The sequence below is a fragment of the Acanthopagrus latus genome, chromosome 13, assembly GCF_904848185.1.
Source record: "Acanthopagrus latus isolate v.2019 chromosome 13, fAcaLat1.1, whole genome shotgun sequence".
Lineage (NCBI taxonomy): Eukaryota > Metazoa > Chordata > Actinopteri > Spariformes > Sparidae > Acanthopagrus > Acanthopagrus latus.
This window is the reverse complement of record NC_051051.1, coordinates 24,862,323-24,887,352: the sequence shown is the minus strand read 5'-3', so window position 1 is coordinate 24,887,352 and position 25,030 is coordinate 24,862,323. Positions and strand designations below refer to the sequence as shown.

At 40.9% G+C, this 25,030-nt stretch overlaps 1 protein-coding gene across 1 annotated transcript in view; it reads left to right on the top strand.

Annotated features, from left to right (window-relative positions):
* The window catches only part of LOC119031704 (polypeptide N-acetylgalactosaminyltransferase 10-like), a 70,257-nt gene that overhangs the window by 22,088 nt on the left and 23,139 nt on the right, over positions 1–25,030 (top strand). Inside the window, exons 3-4 of the mRNA XM_037120345.1 lie at positions 1,545–1,683; positions 5,519–5,685. Of these exons, the coding sequence (XP_036976240.1) occupies positions 1,545–1,683; positions 5,519–5,685 (306 nt within the window). The remainder of the gene's footprint in view (positions 1–1,544; positions 1,684–5,518; positions 5,686–25,030) is intronic.

Below are 25,030 nucleotides of genomic sequence, written 5' to 3'. Positions count from 1 at the left end.
GAATCGTGTGAGCCATTTTTAAAAAAAAAAATGTTTGGTTCATATTTGCCTGAGGAGGGTTAGAAAACATAATTTAAGTTGATCTATACAACTGGTTTATTATGCAGGAAAAAAAAAAAAAGGTACAACATTAAGTCGAAGAGTTTATCTCTGAAATGAGCCATTAAAGTGAGGAGTTATTCTCCACAGTTATTACCTTCAGGAATATAGACGGATCATTTCTGCCTAATGGAACAAGGCAGCTCACTTTAATTTGAGGCTCTCCTTTGACTATAGATCAGCCTCACGTACTCATCTGTGTGTGTTTGTGTGGAGTGGATTGGTGAGGGGCTAATGAAACATGCACCACGGTCTTATTTGATGCACTTTCCTGAAATGAGCTCAGATTTATTATTTTTTTTCTGTGATCGGGTGTCATACATGGAAGCGAACAAATCCGTCAGGTGAAGCTTAAAGTAAGATTACCACATTATAAACTACTTCTGTGTGCTTCCACCTAATATATTATATCACACCATACAAATATGCAGTAACATATGAGTTTAAAATGATTTGTTTGCTGAAAAAAACTGCTGCATAACCAACATTTATACTGATAAGAGTTTTTTTTTCCTCTCAAGTAGCAAGCTAATCATTTCTTCTTCATGTGTGAACAGCTGACTCAATATTTGTGTAGCATCCATATTTACACAATCGATATCTGTTTTTTTTTTTTTTTTTTAGCTCACTAAACAATATTCCCAGTAAAAAAGGGCAGCAGCAAACACAGTGGAGCTCATTTTCTATTTTCTATATTCAGTCAAACAGTAGATTTGTAAAATAGATCAGCTTGGGACAAAGGGATCTTTTCATTTCAAATTATATGCTGCATTAATACTGCATTCATATGTCATCATGCTGAATGAATGCAGTTCTGGTTCAGTTCACAAATCATCAGCCCATTGTTCTTTATACAGCCCTGGATAATTGTTATTAAAGTACGTTCTGAAAAAGCATTGATAAGTTTAACTTTACGTTCATTTGGTGAGTTTAGGCACCACGACCGTTCGGTTAGGGTTCGGAAAACATCATGTTTTGGCTTAAAATGTCTGTTTCAGTCGCCACAAACTTGGCTGTTCAAAAGTTCTCAATGAAAACACCTGGTTTTGTTGTTGCAAACACGGTTGTAGATGGTCCGCCTACCCATCCAAAATATGGGCTAAGAGGTCTCCTTAAAAATATCTAGTTATTCACACTTATAAATGCCAAAACACAGACTCAAACAGCCTGTAGACTGCCTGGTTCATCCCATATACATAGCTTTCTAGTTGGCCCGGAACAGATTGTTCTACTATAATGTACTGTACATGCAGTATCTTTGAGCAAGCCTCACCAGGCTCCAATCCTATTTCCCCCACTGTACCTAACTTTGGAGTATACTTTTGCACGCCAAGCGACATCTTGGAACAATGTTTTTGACAAAAAAAAAAAATGCTGATTCAAACATTAAGGAGATGCAGACTTAGTGTTTCTTACAGACCTCAGTATGTGTGTGTTTGACGCAGGTAACGGTGAGCAGGGGAAGCCGTTCCCTCTGACAGAAACGGACCGGGTGGATCAGGCCTACAGGGAGAACGGCTTCAACATTTACATCAGCAACCGGATCTCCCTCAACCGCTCCCTCCCTGACATCCGCCATCCAAAGTGAGTCCTGTGTGTGTGTCTGTCTCTGTGTGTGTGTGTGTGTGTGTGTTTGTACTTACACATAACCAATTCCTAATAATGTCAGAAACTTCTTGGGTGATGTCCAGTCAACACTGAAAGCATTGACTTGATGATAGAGTTACATTTCAACAGACATTTGTATTATTCTGGTAGAATTTCAAGAATGCAACGTTTTAATTCAGAGATGTTCATTCACATTTTTCACTCATGATGTGTCTATTAGTCTTCTGCCAGAGATGCCAAGATGAGACACATGTTGAAAGTAGCAGAAGTAGTAGTAGTGGGAGGAGTAGGTATAATAGAAGTTGCACAAATGTGTCTTGAATCATTTCAATCCCTGCAATCAACTCTGTAATATTCAGAGTTATGATTAAAGCTGATCTGGTGGTAAATACTGTAACTTCACTCAGTGAGAAGCTGAAGTTGTGAGTCTCTGTGTCTTCATATTGGTGGTAGCAGCAGGTCACAGACACAAAGTTTTGTTCGGTATTTGTTGAGCAATACTGCTGCTGCAACCATCAGCCTCAACTTTTTTTTAAGTTTTAAAATTTCACTGTCAGAAACCAGCGCCTGTCCAGACTCCTGTGAACCGTGCACGCCTTTCCAATTTCAGGATGACACTGCAGAAGGCCTTTAATCACAGCTTTTCTTCATCCTTACAAGAACTTTCTGTGACACTTGACCTTCCCTTCTCTTTCATGTGGAAAGCAGCTTCCTGTGTGCCTCTCTGTCCCCAGGAGGGCCGATTCTTTTATTCATAGTTTATAAAAACAGGCCCTCGTTGACCAGGTTTTTTTTTTTTTATCTGGTGCCACGGCCATCTTTTGCCAGGTTCTTCCAATATGCATACAAGAGCATAAGGAAATAACTGACATGTCTGCGCTCTCATCTGCTGTGTTTAAGTGTGACAGCTGACATGTTGACATGACAGGCGCTGTAATCACAGTCATGTTCTAGTGTGGCTGTAATTGAATTATTAGCATGTAAATAGGCGAAATAAACAAACGATGCTGAGGACTGATGTCGCCCCGTCACTGCCAGACACCTGTCGCCCTGCTGCGACCAATCAGACGGACACATTTGCACTCCCTGCTGACCAGAGGCTGCCCCCCCCTCCGCCATGACTTCCTTCACCCGGTGCTCCCAGTGGGCAGCGACTGCTTCTTGATGATTGGCATGTTGTCTGTGCCTCAGAGGAAACCAGTCCCAGACCTGCGACTGACACATTCGATTTTTGCACACTGACAAGATTTAATTGGAGCAAACACACACACACACACACACACACACACAGACCCACACCTGCATCCCCTGTGGAATTGGACAGGGTTTGTTAAGAGTAACCAGCCGACTGCCTGTCGATCACTCTGCTGCCTGTCTGCCAGCGTTCATATTTGAATGAATAACACGGCGGCTGATGTTCAACACAGACATTGATCGACTGACACAGTTCACTGCACGCGCTCTCTCTCCCTCTGTCCCTCTCTCCCTCTCTCTCTCCCTCTGTCTCCCACCATCAGTGAGGGAACATGACTCTCTTCCAGTGATTAGCTCCTCTGCAAGGCTCCCGCCCGCATGCTACGACGATCCTGTACAAGGTGATCGCTGTAACCTGCCATCGGAGCACGTGTCTGCGGCTGATAACAGCTGTATGTGCTGCAAATAATCAAATTAAAGCCGTCTGTGGTGCAGGACGAACATGCCAGAGGTATCACTGCATGCAGCTGCACTGAGCTCCATTCAGCGGCCGTGGGAGGAATTATTATAAGTTACTGCTTCTTTTTGTCCAAATAGAAACTGCGGAAGTCCTGTTTTGAGTAAAAGAGACCGTTTTCTCAAGAATAGCAACTTCCATAACAGCAGTTTGATGAAAAGACATTACGTCATGTTCATACAAGGACAATTACTGTACATAGGATGTTTATCTGCATTATAACAGTTTTTTTTATTACAGTTTGTATCCACATTGTTATTTTATTCTTTCCAGTATCTCTCTGTTATTGTCTCTATCTTTAGAGACTTACGCTGCTGCTGTGCTGCTACTTACTGCTGTGTTACCTGCACATTTTTATTTCCCAAGAGGGATCAATAAAGGAACATTTAAACACTGTAATCTCAAAAAAAATGGACAAAGACCTTCTGCAGCCTTCAGAATTAAAGGCACAGACAACAGATGGCATACTTCAAGGGTCTATTATTGGACCAGTTTGTTTGTTTTCAGTATGTGTATTTGTGTTGTGCTCTTGTTTTTTTAGCTGTGATTGTGTTTTTTGTGTTCTGTCTTTGTGTATTGCAAGCAGTTTTATGCTCCTTGCTCAAATTATATATGTATATTTTTTTTAGTATTTTAAGTTTTGCAACTGCTATTATTGTATTGTATATTGTCAGTCCACACGAGGAGGAGATTGTGGTGGAAGGATGGTGGAACAAAGCATCCGACTTCAACAGACTGTTAAATATCAATGTTGTTTTCATTTAACCATGATGACGGGAAGAAAGTACTTATTCTCGGGCTGGGTAATATATATGATATGGATCAATACTGTGCCATGAGACTACATAATGTCTTAGACTCTGGACATTGTTATGTCGTGATGTGTTGTTGTCTTTTCCTGGTCTGTAAAGGCAGCATTACAGTAAAGTGATCTCCAGCCATTATTTTAACCACACCATGATTTCTAACCGGGTCATTTTTGTGTGTGAATCTGCATAAACCTTGACCATAGCAATGTCACATCAGAAAAGATTACATTAGCCAGTATTATCTACCTTTGGAGAAATTTTTCTTGGGCATTTGGCTTTGATTCCTCACTGTCTCCTTTCACATCTCGGGAGCAGAACATGGAGGCAGCCGTGGAGCAGAGTCGTGGTCTGACTTAAACAAACCTGTTACCGAGACATGTTGTGACGCCGCTCTGAGTAACAGATTCAGTGACTGCCTTGAGAAACAACATCATAAAGCTTGTATCCACTCAGAGGACCCTGGGCATTTGCAGAAAACACAGACGCTAATTGATTCTGGAAATAACGTTCTCCACACGATGAGCCCATTGTATCCGAGAATCAAAATGAACTCAGAAGTACTTTGTGCATTATTACCTGCTCAGCTCTCGCCCTGCTGGGGGAAGGAGCTGGGCTTCTAGGCATCGGTTGCCAACAAGTATAGCTGTGTCATCAGAAAACATGGTAATGTAACTGTTTGTGCACTATGTTTTGTGTAATATCTCCTAACACCCATATAACTGATTCTTTAATGGCGGTTGTAATGGTTTTGAAAAGCACTGACTAACACTACTGTCCTGCCAGCAGCCAGCAAAGATTTGTTTTTTCGACAGATGATTGCCCTCATGTGGTTTTACACCGTTCTTTTTAACGTCAACTAAAATTCTTGGCTGACAAAACAGTTTGTTTTCCCCGAGAAAATGATCATCTGTGCATAAAACAACACACAAGGAGACAGTTTGAGCCAATGATTTATGTGCATGCGAGTATGAAATGTAATTGGGTTTTTAAATTGTTTTTATTTCTCTCTGAGAGGCAAGTAAATACAATTTTCACTGTAGCAACAAATGATAGAAAATGGGTTGATTAATGGTTTCAGAGAAGATGTGTCCTCCAGTCGGCACAAACAAAATGCATCCGAGCACCGAATCCATACGTGACCTCAGTGACCCGAGATCTGCTGAGGAGACGAGAGTGAGACCAAAACAAGGAAATGATGGATGTGAATTAGACGCTTTCATCCTTCCATCAATAACAGAGAAAATGAAAACAAGAACAGGGTTGGTACTAAGGGCTGTATTTCTGTGTGTAGCTGCAAACAGAAGCTGTACGCAGAGAAGCTGCCCAACACCAGCATCATCATCCCGTTCCACAACGAGGGCTGGTCGTCGCTGCTGAGGACCGTTCACAGCGTGCTCAACCGCTCTCCTCCACAGCTCATAGCAGAGGTCATCCTGGTCGACGACTTCAGCGACAAAGGTACCGAGGACACACACGCTACACACACACACACACACACACACACTAAACTAAATGCAGTGTCAATGATCTGAAGTTACATTATGGTTCATTTTTGCTTTATTCTATATCCTTTGGTGCCATTGTTCATTCGTATCCTCAATATATACAACATAAACGGTGAATATTGAATGTAAAGTTCTCAGTCAGACAACTTGAAGAGAGTCCAACAAATTAAAAAGAATGTCAAGTTGTTGAATGTCAGTAATATGAAGTTATCGATCAACACCAGAGACACACTGACTCCATGTCCATGGGCTGAGAATCCTGGCTTACAGAACTCTTTTGAAGCCTCTGAGCTCCTGAACTCTTCATCCAGGAGGGTTTTTAAAACAATCCTCAGTCTGTCTCTGACCTCTTTACACTCAGCCTCCTGAAGCCAACCAGCCCTGTACAGTCTTGTGTTTCTGTTATATTAACATGGGAAAACCTCCAAAAAGAACAAGGCTAAACTCAGCCGCTGAAAACCAACCCAGTCATTTGACTTCTGGGAATTATGACACACTGGTCTCTCTCTGTCAGCTTGTGAAAAACTGTTTAAACTGCATATTATAAAGATTAGATATAAATTAAGCCTCTTGCAGAAACCTCAATGCATTTGTTCTCTCAGGTGAAGGTAAGGTTTATTCACAGTGACGAAAATTCAAATCTGTTGAGGCCTGTCGAAAGATTACAAGCAGCATGGACTCAAAAAACAGGTGCTCTTTGGAAGTTAGACTTGTGATCAAAAAGTTATAACCAAAAAGTACCAAGGCACATTCCTTTGCAAAATGTAAAAAAAAGCCTTCGACAAATGGGCTCATCGCCTACAAGTTTCAGCTCACAGTCTTTATTGGCACACAAAAGCAAGTCGCAGCTGACAGATATATCAAGGCTGGTATCAGCTGCCAGCAACCATCAAACACCTTTAAACTGTCTTCTAATTTTTCCTCCACCCAAGCAAAGAGCACACACACAACAGACTGGCTCTACCTTGCATCTGCTTAGGCTTAACTACATCAAGTAACAGACAAGCAGACTGCCAGTTATCTACTTAGTTGGCTAAACACCTTCACTGTCATGATGAGGACTTAGCAACAACTCTGGTGTGAGAGAACTTTTTTACTCAGGTACGTGGTAATAAATGATTTAGTTAGCAGTATGAGAATCAGTTTCTACAATGGCAGAAAGTCTTTCTGGCTACAAACCATCAAGACACAATTTCAGGAAGTCACAAGTTCAGATGTCAAAAATCTGTCGCTGCTGTTACAACCAGTGTTGGGAAAGTAACTGCAAAAAATCCTACTTCTCCAGACCACAACTTCTTTAAGTAGCAGAATCATCCATCAAAGGCCAACCTGGATGCACATACGCTACAGAAAATGACTTCTGGGTTCAGTTGGATATTCTCCAGCAAGTAAAGTTTCAGAGGAAAGCGCCTGGAGACAGTCAGGATGTCGGTCAATGCAGCTCACGTCTTTGCTTTAGCAGCATGTCTCCTGATGCTGAAGACTACAGTAAGTGGTCATTTAATGATGGCTGCCCAATTTGCACGGATATGATGGGGGCATAATTGTATTTTTCTTTTTAAACAAAAAGACTGGTCTGTGCAGGTTTGGTTTTGTTTGTGACTCCTTAAAAGCTCTTCACAGCAAACCTCTCCCTCCCGTTGTTGCATCGCTTTGTGTGTCTGTGTGTGTTTGTGCATGTGCGTGTACGTGCACTTGTCTGTGTGTTGCGTTCTCTCTCACTCTCTTTTCACCAGCCCCTCTTAAGAAAGTGTTTAATTCCTTGTTAATTAGTGCTCTCTGTCACGGTCCCTCGTTGAAGGATGTGTTTACCTCTCGTCTCCACGGTAATGAGATGTTCCGCCGCCTCAGACTCATTTAGAGGTTAACACCCATCAGCGCTCAGAGACCAGAACCCTCCCACAGCTGCTGAGGCTGAGCAGCGTTTTAGAGACAAAGTGGAGACAAAAAAACGGTGAAATCTAGATTTTAGAACTTCAGCATTCATACTCAAATGATCTTGTTAAGTTTATACAGATTGTAACAAAAAGATACTAAAGATGTTCCAGACACCATGTCCTCGTGAATAATGCAACGCATATGTCTGTGGTTGTAACAGTGGCAGCAGTGAGCCGCCGTGCATGTTGATCTGTAGCACAGCACAGAAGATGATGGATTTCAACTCAACTACAGGAGTAACATTCTTTTACTCATCTTCCTCCCGATCACATGTATCATGAGGTGTTGTGTTGGCCATTGTGTGCTGCTAAAGTCTAGTCAGTAGATAACAAGATATATCAACGTAACTTTATTAGCCAAACCTTGTGTCGCACTAATAATGCAAATGAATCCCTGACAAACTCCCAATTAAGTGAATTTTTACATAATGATTCAGGCAGAGAACACAGGAATCCTTCTTTTTCTTACATCCCCCCACCCCCTCCAGCGCCACAAGGCCCCGCGGGTTGGAGGTAAAGAACAACTCTGTGGTGTGAAAATAGCCTGGAACCCGGGCCGGGTCCGAGCCCTCTGTCGTCAGGATGGATGGGAGCACATTACACAGCTGCAGGAGAGGGATTTAACCTCCGCAGGCCGTCTGCTCTAACACTTCCTCTCAGTGGCACTGTCCTTTGATAAGAAATGAGCCCGGCTGTAATTAAGGCTTCTGAGACATGAGGACAAAGTGAACTTCAATCACTTCTGGTCTTTGGTTGAGTAGCTGGTATTACAATGTCAGAGAGAATAATCCAGAACAGTTTCTGTGCAGAATCCCACAAATCAATGCTCGGCATTGGACCCCTGTGAAATAAATGAACGAGCAAGTGTGTTATAGAAGAGAGAAAAAGTGATTTATTATAAAGTGTGGTTCGGATTTACAGCTTGCTGCTTCATTCTGGTTCACACATTAATTTAGCAAGCTGAGAAATAATTTCCTGTAAGAATGTGGAAAGAGGAAGAAAATGGATTGGCTGTATGTGGGTGTGAATAAGTCTGTGTATTTGCATTTTTTGTGTCTCGCTGTAGCTGCGGCTTACTTCCTCCAAATCGACTAGAGAAGATTAGGATTTAGTCCTTTCCCACCAAAGTTGATGTAGTGTTGGCTACAGGGCAGGAACACAGCCCGTAAAAATAACCACAGAGGTTTTTAATCAATACACTATTTAAACAAAAAGGCCCTAAAACACTAATCACATGCCTAAAGATTCCTGCAAACACAAACATTATAAGCCAATGCATACACACAACAACACGATGACTTGTTGAAGTGGAAAGAATAGAGAGAATCTGAGGAAATCTGGAGACGTCACGTACATCCCAGCATAGTTTAGTCCACCTTCAACCTGAGCAGAAGACTTACCAGCGATCACAACATATAACATATTCAACATGTAGACGAGACCTTGAGATGTAACACATGTTATGTGTAAGTGTAAATGTTTGTTAGTAGGAGCTGTAGAAACAAGAACTTGAACAAACTGGACACAACACATCAGCAAATCCTATAAATTAATCAATAATTTGATTGTGTGAATGTTAAAAGGCTCTCAGACAGGTTTTACCTCGACTATGATGCTACAAATCCTCATGAAATCACCGGTCAGTACATGCTGGGCTAATGCTGCACTCCAGACAACTGAACTCTAAAAATGTTTGACCTCCTACTGAGAGAAGTACAATTTAAAGCCACTTAAAGTTGTAATTGCTCCTTGTAACTTCAGTCCATCCACCCTGAACTTCACAAGGGAGCAGCTGTCTGACATCACACAACAGTTTCAGCACTCGTGAGAGGGAGGTAGGAAGAATCTGTAGTTCATATTAGGCTCACAGATGGAATATTACGATATGATGACGTTTGTTGCCATCATTTTGTTTGTTTTTTTGACGTTGTGCAACTGGGAACACTTCGAGGTTGGGAGTGGGAAATTTCACCTCTGCATTTCCAACCTCTGACATCGACTTAAATGCCTCATACGTCCATAATTTGTCCTTTAAATGTTAAATTATAATGGACATGTTCCGCAGGTCAGAAGTGATCCTGAAACTACGACATGAGCATTTACGCTTTGTCAGTTTATTGAGCGGGAGCACCGTCTTCTGACCTCACTCCTACATGGTCGAACTTCTGTCACATCAGCGCTGGACAGTCAAAGTTTAGGAATAAATACAGTTCAAGGACTGTATGTTTAGGTACAGAGTACATGCACATGTTAATTTAGCCTAATATAGCTAATCAAACTTAACTTCAAACATTCACACAAACCAGGAATTATCGTGGCTTTTTATGTGCCGTTGTGTCGCGACCTCCTCTTCGCTGACGGCTGACTGAAAATATGATGATTGTTCAGCAGCTCGTGATCCGATTATTATTCACAAAACATAATCAATGTGTGAGTCACAAACACAGACAGACACACAGACGAGGAAGCCTCCCAGTCAGTTCTGCTGACGCCGAGTTACCTCGCTCTGTTTAACATCCACAGAGCCTACGGTCATACTAATGCCCCGTTATATTTAGAACACTCCATTATGCATCAGAACTGCTTGTAACCGTTAACCCGAGGCAAATTAACTCATGATGAGGCACTTTTTTCCAACATTGCGAAGTTTGCCTCCAAGGCGAGTAAGATTACACGTGTTGTAATTATAGAAATGACCTCCGGTTTTTATTAATGTGGCCGTTAAAGGACCCCCCTCCAGTGTTGCCCAGAGTTTATTTTCCATATCAGCATCTCTCTGCAGCATCAACCTGCTGTGGGTGTTTGTATCTGTTTATACACAGTAAGCTGAAATGAAACAGCTGTTCCCCTCACTGCCCGTTCATGTCGCTCCTCATTCATTCATTCCCCATGGGTGATAGTTTAAATCCAAACTGCAGAGACCTGTGAAGTTTTTCATGGACTAAATTTGACTGTTAAAGATGTAATGAGGTCCAGAAACAACAAAGTGATTATTTGATCGATCGGTTGATGGAAAATGATTATCTTGCCAAATCAATACATGGTTTAAGTCATTTATCAAGAAAAAAAAAACCCTCAATTTTCTGTTTTAAATTACTGCAAAATTCAATAACTTTGATTTTGGGCCTGTCGGATGGACAAGACAGGCAATTAGAAGAAGTCACCTTGAGCTTTGGGACATTATGGATGTATTTTCACTATTTTCCTGGCATTTGGTTTGCAAAAAGGGCTTCGAATGCAATTAAAGAAGTAAACCAAAAACAAACTGATAAGGCGAAGGCAAGCAAACGCAGACAAACTGACCGCAGAAAGAGGGAAAGACACCAACTGCATACAGGGACTGACAATTGTAGACAGGTGATTCGAGATCCCTGAGAAAGCTGCAGGTTTGACTAGTTGGTTTACCTAGTTTAGGTATAAATGAGAGTAATGTACAGCATGCTTTGATTCTTCATCTCTACAGGGTCAACAGTGCCTTTCAGTCAGGAGTGCATTTTTCAACCTTCATACATAATATCTTCCAGCTGAGGCTGAAGAGGCTCTCTACACCTCATCCTGTGGTCTTTCTTTACCTTTCAATAGGTGCTCAGAGGGGACAGTAATCACTGTATTGATGCTGCTGCAGTCGACCTCAGTAGGGAACCGCCAAGCTCGCAGTCTCTGCAGTCTTGCACAAATAACACCTCCCTTCCTGTATTGACACTGACAGTGTGAGCATCAGCAGTAGACTGGATTCAGGCCTCTTGGTTGTAAGTGGGGTTAACCCTTCTCATTGCATCGCAAGATTCTCTGCCCCGTCTGCTTTAACATCATCACCATCCCCAGGCTAATCATTTAATTATTCTATTTATAACACTCATATTAAAGTACACAGGACACGGCTGATATTTTTGGGAGAAAATGTGTCACTGATTTGGATTACTGTTTCAGTGAACAGAGTTAAATGTGTTACGGCAATATGCTATGAAGCTAGTTCCACTGACTGTGCCCAGAACAGCAGCTCCCAGTGAACACGGCCAGACTGGGATGAACGTACTGCTGGCAGACTGCTGGTTAGCAGTGACTTTAGCGACAAGTAGAGTTATCTGTCCAGAGTTGATCAAGAGAATGTCATAACGTGTTCTCTTCCATATCAGTTGACACACTTCTAAAGTTGTTGTCGATCGGTGAGACGGGACACACTCCGCTCTGCTCTGCTCCTTCTTGTACATCCATGGCTGTGTCATGCAAATGAAGAGAACATGTTTGTTGCAAAATTAGAATAAGCTCCAATATCGTTTTCCAGGAAGTTAGAAACTCTAAAATACCATTAAAATGTGTGTTTTTGTTTGCCATTGTTAGGCCTGATACTGATTTGTAGTAAAATATAGAGCAGGGCATGTGTGATTGATTTTGAATTTTAAAATGTGATATGAAAAACTGTTTATTTATCGAATTCCTGCCAAGAAAAAAAAAATCTGTTTGGTCGCTGACTTCAGGTTTAGCTGCCGTCTGTTTCACAGCAAGCAGCAGATGACAAATCCTGTTTGTCAGGTGGCAATGATGCCGGGGACGTATCATAGCAACACCAGCCCTGAAGGTATGGTGGGAAAAGTGGCTGTGGGAGTAACCTCTTGTCCTTCCGTTCATTGACCCATCCATCTCTCTCTCTTTTCACACATGTGGCTCTTCTTTTTCCTTTTTTCTTTTTTGCCTCCTCTGGAAAACAGTGGAAGGTCACTTTACAACCTTTCCATAGCAGGGTGCTGTCAGTCACTCTCAATGACTGGCCCATGTGACAACAAGTTACATATGATTCCTACTGTAATACCAGAAGTTTGGTCTGGTATATCGCCACGGCAAGTCAGCTGACCAAGCAGTATGTGACAAGCAAAATGGACGGTTCTGTTCTCCATCTTGTATCTCAGTGCCATTTCCATTCTAGTTTTAGTTTAGTTAAATGGGGGCTGGAGGTTGTGTCATTATGCTTTTATGGCACTTTCCAAATTACCAAAACTGTTTCTTCTAAAATAAGGATTTCCATGAACTAACCCCCTGCTGTCTGATAATAGTGTGAAAACAATGGGCAGCATCTTCATTTTCTTTTTATTTTAACTGACCCTGTGTGGCAGATTGCTGATGTTGCACCGAAACCGTCTTGTCATTTCTCTCCAACGTCCTACAGCCCTTCGGTTTTATTATAAAGTAAATAATAAATGCCACTCAGTCCTTCCTTTTTCACACTTCCTTTCATATTTTCTTTAATTACAATTTCAGCTGGGGTCAGTTCACCGTGACACTCAGCATTCAGTCTTTGCCTCTCTGTTTATCCCTCGCTCTGATGCTGCCTCCCTCACACTCCGTTACCACATCTGACCGGGAGGCAGCTCTGATTTACAGCCAGCAGCTCGAGCGTGACACTGAGCTACACACAGTGAGCAAGTGTTGCTATCAGAGCTGACAACGGCTCTTTTATATCTCCTGGTTCCCACTTTTTTCCATCCCTTCTTTGCCCCACATCTATTTACAATATGAGAACTAAAAAAGTAAATCCACAGATGTATAATATGTCTCCTGAATGTGCCATTTTCAGATTTGATATCACAATATGATAGATGTGAAAAACCGTGCTGCCGGGACATAAATAGTGCCTCTCTAACAGTAGTTGCATGGATTTATACCGACTGCCTCCATTTATTTCACTTCTCTTTGAAACGTTCTGCCGCTTTAAACATAAAGCTGTCTTAACGTGGTGTTTAATATTGGATGAATGGTGGAGCTGACATGAGTTGGATGTCAGTATATCAAGCAGGTAAGAAGGAAGGTTAACATAACTTCAAGTCATTCACTATAGAAACCGTGGGGAAAGACCTGACCTCACTTGCAAATTGGTTAATTTAAAGTCAGAGGAAATCTCGGTTTTCGTAACTGTCTGCTGTTTTCAATTTCTAGATGACATCGTATGAGTTTTAAGCCTTACAGTATAAGTTCTGCTGTTCGAGCTCTGAGCTGCAGCTGTTTACTGACGGAAGGAGAGCTCAGAGATTACTTTTAAAGTTTTGGGATTAAAAAAGTGGATTTATCTTCTGGCAGGGGGTGCAGTGGATGAAGGACACAAGGAACATCTGGGAAACGCAACTGATGACTTGACAAAGACTTAAATACAAACCAAACTAATGAGGGGGTTAAAGTGCAGGTGGAGAGAGGTGGAGAAACACAGGTGAGGGTAATCAGTGTAAAGGAAGCAGGAAAGGAGCTGATAGGCTTGTGAAATACTGGGAATAGGGGAGGAATGTAGCAAAAGACACCAAAAAACCACATAAAACACTAACACAATGAAACTGAAATGACGGGACTATGAGACACCCTCAGTGTGTGCCGTCGCTCGCTAACATTAGCTTACTGCTAGCGTACAATAAGGTAAACTGCCTGTTTGGGGCAGATAAACACTGCATGAGTAATGCAAACAAACACAAGAGTAAACCTGTGAATTTCTCTGGTTTGAACACTGTTGGAAATATTTGGGATGATGTGAGTACACAGCTCAACACAAGATACAACAGAGGTCGAGTCGTTTGTAGACAGTTTGATGCAGAATCCCAACATGTTATATCTTTAAAGGGGTTAACCCTTACTCTAACCCTAATATCATCACATAATCAGGTAGAAATGATTATGTGAGCATCGCCTAACTCTACTAATGCGATTACTGCAAAAGACTGACTCCCACAGCCTCCTCTCTGCTGTGTAAAGCTGGGTAAATGGTTGTGTGTGTCTGGCAGCTTAACATTGGTGGATGAGCGTGAGCAATGAATTCTGCTGGTGGAGCGCAAGTCATTTCACGGATTTATGGCCAGACAGGACAGGGAAAGCAGCTCTAACTCGTACAGAAAAAGGACAGAATTCCGCCTTCTTCTTCTGCACATCAGGGGAGAGAAAATGGTGCATGGGAGGCGAGGAGAGGGAAACGCTTGTAAGAGTGTGTGTGTTACAGTATGTACCTCCTGGAGCCTCATATGCTCCATCGTGTCAGCTTTTCCCTGGATCAGATCGACAGAGCTCCTAAATCTGAGACTCACAGATCCACTAGGATGAGTTCAGTCACTGCAGGGACTCAGTTAAACCTCACCTCTGCCCCGCCTCCTGCAACTGTAGTCAGCTCGGATTTCCAGCATGGATTTGGACCCATTTTCAAGAGAATGAAATACCAAAACATCCAGGGAAACTTCTCAAATGATTGTTGTGTGTTCAGTAACTTCCTTAATCTCATTGCTTTGCCAATAAATTGCTATGTCTGCTATATTTGGCACGGCGTCAAAGTGCTGCCGTAAAGCTAAATACCAGCTGGTCTATTTACTAAATGGCCAAATGTGCAACTTCCATTTGTCACTATAATACAGTTAGATGATTGTATCATTGTTTGTAACAAATGGAAGTCAATCTAGATACATGAAGCTAAACAGCTTATCATGCTTTCAAGATTCTGTAGATTTTCTTCAAATCCTAATTTTTTCCTTTGACAATCCTCCCCTGGCTTTACGTCAACCACATAATTTAAGATTGAATTAAATCCCACACACATGCAGTAGTGCCCGAAAAATGAAGAACATACGAAAAAAAAAATAAATAAAATAAAATAAAAAAATAAAAAAAAAAAAATATATATATATATATATATATATATGTATATATATATATATATATATATATATATATATATATATATATATATATATATATATACTATTCAAGTCATCATACAAAGCTAATTACTGCACTAACAGGCACATTTGAAAAACAAAATTAAACTTAGCTCAGTGCACTGGAACACTCTGAGCTACAAAGACAGGAACACCACAAAACAACTGACAAATGAACCTTGACTGAATGCAGCAGGCTGCAGATCTACTGTTTAAAATTTTAAAAAACCCAACTTAAGGGTAATTATTGTTTCCATGGTTATGATAGCCGGTTAAGATTAGGTAAACATTGTCATTAAATATCGGTTAAATATTTTTAAAATCCAGCATGATTTGCAGGAAGAAGCAACATGTGAGAACTAACTTAACTAACTGTTCATATAGTGTGAACGGTTAGTTAAGTTAGTTATAAGGTGCTTCATAAAATACAATGGCTTGGAGAGTATAAATCAAAATAAAATGTAATATTAAATGCATACTATCCAGATCATCTCTGTCTAGAAGTGTTTTTAAAAGCTTTCAAGTCAACATCAGAGGAGTGACAACCGTTGTGGTAAAACAACAGGTAGAATTAATTGTGTTTCTTTCACCGCCACATTATCACAATCAGGGTTATGACACCGCATGAACACTCACTTTGGGACTTATTAATGAATTCCAGTTAGCAAAAAAAAAACATAGTTTACAGCCATAGCTGTGGGGGAGAGTCGTACACATTCACACCTTGACACCTGGGAGCTGGCCAGTATACGCCCACAGCTTGAGTCTACTGGCACATAAACAGCCCCAGTAGGGCAGTGTGGGGCTTTGTTCAGGAGTCTGACAGGAGTTAATGATGCAGGGAAAGGTGTTATTCATTCATTTCCCCTGGCCATGCCGCAGTGGGGCTTCAAAGGTTTGAAATGAGTTGCCAAATAGTTGGTTTGCTTTTTGTGTTGGTGTTTAATCCACTCATGACTGTTCTCTGAAAACTATGGAGGAATACACCATCTGAAAAGAATGCTTTCTCTTAATTTAGAGCTTAAGCCTTCGAGTAAGTCTGTGTGTTAACTTTCCTTTTACAAGTGCTGCCAAGTGCTTAAATACATAAACACTGTCCTTGTCTTGACTCATGCATATTTTATAGACAGTTTTTAGAGATAATACCGGATTCTTTAACACATTTTCTACTGCACTTGATTTGGAAAGTCTGCTGCGGGCTATTCTGTGATTACAGCTGACAGTTGGTATAAGTCTGGAGTCAGTTGTTTGCTGTTGTTTTCATCCCTTAAGTTGGATTTTTTTCTTTGCCATGCCAGCAGAATGCATCATTTATTTATGAGAATTATAATTACACAGTACTGTGATAATATCAACTAACCATAAAATGATGTAGAACTGACGCTACCAGATGACGTTTAAGTTGTTTTAATCCGTAACATTCTGATTTAGAGACAGTGTATTTTATGGCGCTGATGAAGGAAGTTGTTATAGAGTGACACATCCTTCTTTCACATCTCTGTTGAGATCTGTATATATGCAGTAAGGATCAGGCAGGTGGCAAGGCTTGTGAAGCAACACAGAAGCCAGTGACAAACCAGTCTCTCTTTGAAACACGACTGAACAATGTCCAAGCGCTGCCTGAACTGAGACCAATGTGAAGACAGCATCAAACCAGTTGCCTTGGCTTCAGAACACGTCATCGTATCTTGCCTGACAAGGAGTGAGAATAAGCTTGTTCACCAGGGTGTTTTTCAGCACCACCAATCAGAGCTATAGCCGGTAAACACCCGGGACTAAATGTCAAATGTATACATTGATGTAAAAAAAAACAAAACAAAACAAACATGTTTAGGGGTGTTTGGACAGTGTGAAAGGAGTATACATAACCATATAACAGGTCTAGATCACGCAAGACATGTATTGGTACTGTACCTTGGTATAGTTGGAGGGGTTTCCAGTTTTGCCAGTCTGGTCCGAGCTTCCAACCGATTTGGTGGCAACTGACCGAACCGGCAACTTATTAACTTTCAAGAGTCACATGCGTGGGCTTCTTCAACTGTCACTTCTGTCATCTTTTCTCCATGTTCACTCAGCTAAGGTATCTTTTTATTTGTGGTTTCAATGTTAAACTTTAAAATAAGTAGAGCTACGTTAAATTGTTTTTGTTACAGTTGGCATGATGGACTGTAGTGCTGCAGTCATTCATGGGCTCTCATTATGTTCTCATTGGGAGCAGCTGAGTCACGTGCGACAGCCACTGGTGACAGTCAGTATTATGGGTCGAGTATTAAGCCTCATATTAAACCCGTTATGACATTTTTTAAAGCGATCCAACCCGACCTAATGGTAAAATGTAAATATGAGAAAATAGGTTAAGTCACAACTTCTCTAAAATCACTTGTAATGTGTGTGAACAAATCTATTCACACAAGACTGCCCTGCAAGGATGCATTACTATCATTCTCTGACAGTATATGTTGATCCACTTCTCTTTTTATGACTATAAAATAAAAATGGCTGTCTTCTGGCCATGGTCGTATAACATTGGCAGCCATTATTGGTAAACTGATATTTACTATGATCTAGGAAATTCTGGATCATGGTGCTAAGGGTAGCTTGTTCTTTATTAATACAACAGTAATAAACCCTGATCAAACAGTAGCTTCAGTGAAAATCTTACAGTGCCAAATGCTCAATCCAGATTCTTCAGTGACCATGGTGAAACATCGGATTTAGGTGAAAACTCTGCCATTATTTGTTCAGCGCTTGTGTAAATATTGTTGTTGTGCTCGTCAATGACTTTGACTTTTATTTAGAATTAAAAAGACTTGTGTCATGTTATCACAGCTAGTGACACAGCACTATATTTACTCAGTGGGTGTACAGTGGCACTCTGCACTATCAGCCACTCTGTGATGGAAACCTGCCATTGGCAGATTGATCGTCCAATTACTTTCCTGCTTTCCGCTCCCTGATGGGATCAGTTGAACAAACGGCTGCAATACTTCATTCCAAATAAGGAGCAGCCTCTTATGCAGAGCGACTTGATGTATTTTCAGTGAGGTATAGAGAGGAAGCTTGGCACTCAAACAGCACAGCTCCCAGCAGGCATCAGCACAGCCTCCAACCTGGAGCCACCGCAGAGCTGATCACAAAAGGTCCACTGCTAATTGTGTAGAAATATGTCATTGTATTCGAAAGGGAAATTGTTACCTCTGCCAATGCTGGTGCACAGTGATGCCAACCACAGCTCCATGTGGACTAAAGCCATGGACATTTTTGCAACAGCACTTTTTATTATTATTTTTTTTTCAGTTATATTTGGGTGCTTATTTTTCAAGCCCTACTGTTTTGCATTTTCTTCTGGATCTAGTATTGATATTAAGCTGCTGAACATGACACAGAACAAAAAAAAAAAAAAAAACAACAACAAAAATATTTCATATTTTATCTTGAGATTGGACAAGATAATTGCCAAATTAACTGGGGTGAAATCAACAGCCAACAACAATGTGATAAATCAGTTATTCTTTGGGCCTTGGTTGGGCTAAAATGATCATATTTCTTCAGGAGGCAGTAGAAGCAAGACCATAAGGCCTTATCCTTTAATGTGAATCTCAGTGTGATCTGCTTATTCAATTATAAATATTTCATGGGTGAGCTAGGGTATCTCATTCTGAGTGTCTGAAGTGGAGAGGGTTCATCCTCTAGGAATGACCTTTCACATTACATTTTTCAAAGTGTAGTTGAAAACCTTGACCTTGACTTTCGTTAACTTTCCCCTGCGGCAACCACAGAGGAAACGTAATAAAAGGACCAAATCTATCTGGATGCATCCTCTGGAGACCAAGAATACCCTCTGCAAGTTGTGTCAAATCTTGTCAAGGACCAAACGTATGTTTGATCAGGGAGAAATGTTTGCCTGGTGGTGGTGGAAGGTCATAGGTACAGGGGGCTGCTTCATCAGAGTTATCCTTTGTGGACTATCAATATTCATTGCAAATATTTTAGCAGTCTTACCAGTAGAACCAGTCGGTCTCACACTTACAAATGCTGAAATGCAGATTGGAAACCACAGTCACTGGCTTGGTTGTCCCCTGCTCCTCCCAACATTAAAGATGTAATGTGAATGTGATAAGACACATTTCGTTGACATGTTACTACAATACGTGGTGGTCTGCAGAACCATTACATGCTAACAGTCTATCCTGACCGCTGGGCTGAAAGTAAACATACATGTTTTAAAAACATTTTAAACAGAGTCTCTAATCAGTACTTAATGGACCAATTTAATCTTAGGACAGTTTTATTAATGTTTAGTTGCTTTGGCTCCCTGACAGAGCTGCTATCAGCAGTGCAGAGCCACTTGGAACAGTCTTATCGACACCAGCAGCACAACCATCTGCATGATGGAGAGGTGGGGAGAGAAAACGACAGAGATGAGGAGATAGAAGACGATTTGTGGGACAGGCAGCGATGGAGGCGAGTGCGAAGGGGGAGAGACAGGCTGCAATGCAGAAAGACTGAACACAGTTCAGCATGTTTATTCATTCATGTCAGTGTGTGTGTGTGTGTGTTTGTGTGTGTGACTGAGGGTGTAGGGAGATAATGAGGTAATGGTGCTCACTGAAGTGTGACGGAGAGACGAGGGAGAGAGTGATATGAAGAGGGAGGTTGAGAGGGAGACAGACGACGGAGGACAAAAGGAGCTAATTAAGTGGTGCCATTTAGAGATGTTGAGCAGTCAGTGGGAGCTGATCGATCCCAACGTCTTTCTGATGAGGAGAGGGCCAAATGAGTCACATGTACCGTGTTAGAGCGAAGAACATCTACTGTAGCTTTATTATTTTATATATCAGCCTCAACATTATGTTTCGAAATAGAAATTTCAAACTACATTTAAAAGCAGCTCAGACAATGTACTACTCACTCTGATCTGATCTTACCTTTTTGATTGTTTCATCATGGAAAGTAATTCTGAATCTGGTACACAACATTTCAATAGATATTTGATGAGGAAACAAAGCTGACTCGAACTGAATTGAATTTATGTGATGCTGCCTTCATAATCAACCATGAATCCAGTACAGCAGTGTGATAAGTCAGTAATGTTGCAGACTCATAGGACTTTCAACCAGGCAACCCAGTTAAAGTCCTCTGAGAAGGAGGTAGTTGATTGTGATTATTTTAAAAAGGTGAAGAAAAACTAAACCTAAACTTAACCTAGTAGTTTTGGAACCTTTATTTTGAAAGTGTAACTAAAATGTTGCATGTTTGTTATTGATAACCTGACAACTGAAGACCACACATCTTCCTATCTTAATGATCCCAAAATGATTTACATGACTGTCGCAGCGTAACAGCGACAAACATACCTTTGTTTAGGCAACAGGTTCAGGAAACTTTGTGGTTTGGCTTAAGATAACATTACTGTATGTTACTTGTGTAACTTCCAAATTCCAAAAGAACTTACATCACCTGTGTAACTGCAGTTACAGAATGTGAATGATGTTTGTTAACAAGTTAAAAGTTAAGTTAAAATAACTCCTCGTTGACTTCCACTACAGGCTGAAGCGAGGTCAAACACAACACCAACATGGTGGACCGGCTTATCTATTACACGATTTGGAGTTATGCCATTTTGATTGAACATAACATTTATATTCTCCTATTATAAAAAATGTTTATTGTAGAGAAACATGTTGCTATGTCAGTGTCAGTGTAACATCCAGGGTCAAGTTGAATTTTAACAACCTTTGTCCTCATGTTGGGAAGTTTAGCAAAATGTGCTGCGGGCAAATGAGATGAAGGAGAATGGTGTATCATCTGCATATTTAGGCTTTGATGTTGTGAAAGATTTGTAGCATTTCATAACTACAAAACACCAGTGTTTAACTTCATGGAGCATTTTTGGAATACCATCCAAAGCTCCAGATCCACTACACATACAGCTCCCAGGGGAAAAGTATTTCGAAAAATCAGCAAACAGCAGGAAATTAATTATGTTGACTGATCTGAAGTGTGAAATCTGGACTCTGTAACAGAGATTACATTCTGATAGGATTTGGGGCAGCATCTCTTGGTTTTCAGCGCTTTTCAGATAGAAGTCACATCTTATTTGTTTAGCACACATCAGAGGATCAGAGTAGAGAAGTTGGAGAACACAATCTGACTTTCTGCCCTCACAGACTGTCGATGTCTGGAGCTTATCAGAGTTTAACGCTTGCAAGACTGGCTTCAACCTGTCTCTGTATCAAGTGCTGTACATGTTGGTGGTAGTGTGGCTGCAGAATTATTTTCAAAGAGAGCTGAAACTTAGAAAATACAACTACTCATAACAGCTAAGATGTTCCACTATTTCTCCCTGCTTAGTTCAAACCTGCAAAGGTCTTCTCATTGTTCCTTGGACTACATACTCTATGCCTTTTCCAGTACAAGGGCAGCCAGTGATCAAAGACCTTGTCTCACAAAAAGCCAAAATAACTTACAGTATTTTGGAAGGATGGCATTCTTCAATTCACTTTTTTTTCTTGCTTTTGTCTGCTTCTCAACCTTTCTTGTGATTCTGGTGGCAGCATATACTGTTATTATCTCACTGTGTCAGGTGAAGCTCACTCAAGTTAAATGTTATCTGTGTGTAGACAAAGAAGTCTATTAATATTCTTTCTTGATTAAATCTCTTCCTGCCATGATCAAGATGTATCACTGACAGTTCAGCTTTTCACCCCCTCATTTTATGAGAGAATGAAATACTTGATAAAGTTCTATTTTTTTCTTTTTTTTTAACATCTTGGTTTAACATGCCAGACTTTTCTCAGGTATTGCCGTGAGTGTGTTTGTGATTTTCTTTGTCACAGCAAAAAAGTGAAGGGCGTCAGTTTGGTTGCTCAGGACCACATCAGCGCTTTTGCAGATGATGTCATCCTGTTGGATTCCTCAACTTGTAACTTTTGGCAGTGACTGTCAGGTTAGCAGCAGAGTGTCAAGACTGAATTAAAAGCAGTCGCTTATGAGGTAAAATATGTTGCTGCCTCATGTGAGGGCGTTTAGAGGTGTTGTCTCATCGGCATCAGTGCGATGTTACTAACTACAATACTAAATCTATAGTTTATCTGCAAGTATGCTGCAGCTTGATTTCACTGACGTCCCCAACGTTCTTGTACTTCCTGTCCCTGACAATGCAGCACAGTCATTCCCCTTGAGGACCGTTTTCTTTAACAATAGCAGCAAAAATTTAAGTTGGCACCGGAAGAAAATTGATAGTGAACTGATGGAGTTCAAAGGGCCGTTGGGATATTTTGCTGAGGGAATAAACATGCAGCTTCAGTCCTTGGTGGCGTGCCAAAGCATTTTGGGATTAATCCACCACCCTGGAAACAGAGCTCAGCGTGCGGTGTTGGATCCCCTCTGTGTCAACGCTAATTGAATTCTTTAAAAAAAAATGCATTAGGGAGGATATTGCTGGAGGTGTTTGTGGTAGAAAAGTGTGTGTGTGCATCTGTGTGTGTATGTGTGTATGCTTGTGTGCAAGGTCATGTTGATCTGTTGTCAGCTCATGTCAGGGTTAGACATGTTCACATATTCAATACATAAGTCTAATATTACATGTAATTCATACAGATTTTTTACTTTTTTTTCATATTGGGTAATGTTCCACAGTAGTCAATGGGGAAAGACTGATGATTTCTTTAAACATTTTCAAATTATTGTCTTTTCAAGATTATTTTGCAAGTGAAGAAAGTCACAGTTTGTTGTGTAGATAGTAGAATATGATTTGTTTGTTGTAAAACGGTGAACTTCACCATCTTACTCAACATACATTCCCAACATCAACATGGCTGTCGCCCTTGACACAAAAAAAGGTCTTAAAAAAGGTGAAAATCATTATTAAACATGGCCATAAAGACAACTGCAGTCATGTGAATAGACAGTCATTTCTGCGAGCTAGCTAATATACGGGTCCAGTGCTAAAAGGTTTCAGTAATGAGTTGTGGTGAATGTTAGATGAGCCAACATCCCTTAACTGACTGGTGGGTGTGTAATCTTTTCTAATTACATATTTTCACAGTCCTAATTCCATTAGTTTTGTGTCACTGCTATTTTCTCAAGTTGAAAAATCATCTTTTTAAAAAAAAATTCATATGTACAATTCATTACACAATTCAAACAGGATGAGGCTGTGTTGTTGCAGTTTGTGCATAAATGAAAGTGCATAAATTCGCGACATAGTTCTGAATGCCTTTAAATGCCATGTATAACTGACTGAGTAAAAAAAAGGCCTTTTTTTGCTACTGGGAACAATAAGGCAAATGTGTGTTTTCAATGAATTGTTGTTTTAATAGCTGAAATTCAATTTATATAAAGGAGGCGTTCCCACATGTGTAAACGACATGCTAAGGGGGAGGACTTCACAGTTAAGGATCTGTGAAGTTGTGAAAACCTGAACTGACTCACTACTTCCATGCGTAGTTTGAGTACACATGCTGTGCATGAAAGTGGGACAACAAGCAGAAGCTACAAACACATGTATGTTTTATCAATGACATTTTAAATACACACAGACACTTTGACATGAGCCTGAGGCCGGCTGCCGAGCCTTTCATCTGCTAACCGCTAATTCATGTTTGAGTTAGGCCCCGTGTGAGCAGATGAAAGATGCTGGGCGGCTCCAGCACCATCCACAGGAGAAATAAGTGAGTGAAGGAGTAGAGGTAGGTAGACAAACAGAACGGGATGGATGGTACGCTGGGAGTTGAGGTTGATTTTCCACCAAACCCTCCGCTCCCCGCTTCAAAATGACCCCGACATCCATGATGCCTTAGCCCCCCAATCTCCTCCGCTTCAAATCCTAATAAAGACTAATGTGTTTGCCGACATCAGCTTGCTCTCATTAGCGTGATTAATTGCCTCCTTGCTTTCTGTAAACACTATGAGCTATATTGCAATTTATTCAGCGAAAATTAACCAATCATAATTAAATGCTCTGATCTTTCTCCCCCCGCCGAACCTCTCCTCATACACGCTCTCTTCACACACGGGGCTAATGTTCGTTCATTAATTTTGTCTAGCTTCCTGTCATTAGCAGGATGATGTAAGCATCACTTTGTGTGGGGTGAGCGTTTACAAAGAGCCAGAGTCAGGCTCGTATCGGTCAGCGTTTAATGAGTTTTTTGTGGGAGCACGCGAGGAGGACTGCTTGCCTTTCCTTCGCAGTCTCACTCTGACCTCACAGAGACCTTCTGCACTTGTTGCAGTGTCACACATTACAGCGTGTAGGTCAGCCTGCTGAGCAACACAGTCAACACAAAAAACAGAAAATAACAATGGCTGACCTTCACTGGAATTTGAAAACTGGTGAAGGGAAGATTAGATTTAGGACACTTTTGATGGGGCGATAAAGAGGGAGATAAAAAAAGACGAAAAGGGTTTGTGACTTCAAACAAACACTCATCTCGGGAGGGATTAGGATAAGGGTGAGGGATGGGCATTTGCAGAATTGATTGCTGTACTGAGGCCTTGTCTCAGTGTTCAACACTAAACCTGCATACTCATGCATGCCATGGTTAAAACAAATGTTGTACAGAGAGAGAAGCCGTTTCCCCAAGCAATCATACATTAGCTGTTAGCACCCGTCTCATGTATTTTGCTTCAAAAATCAGACCTGACTCGTAACTCAGTGGAATCAGAGCACAGAGATGTT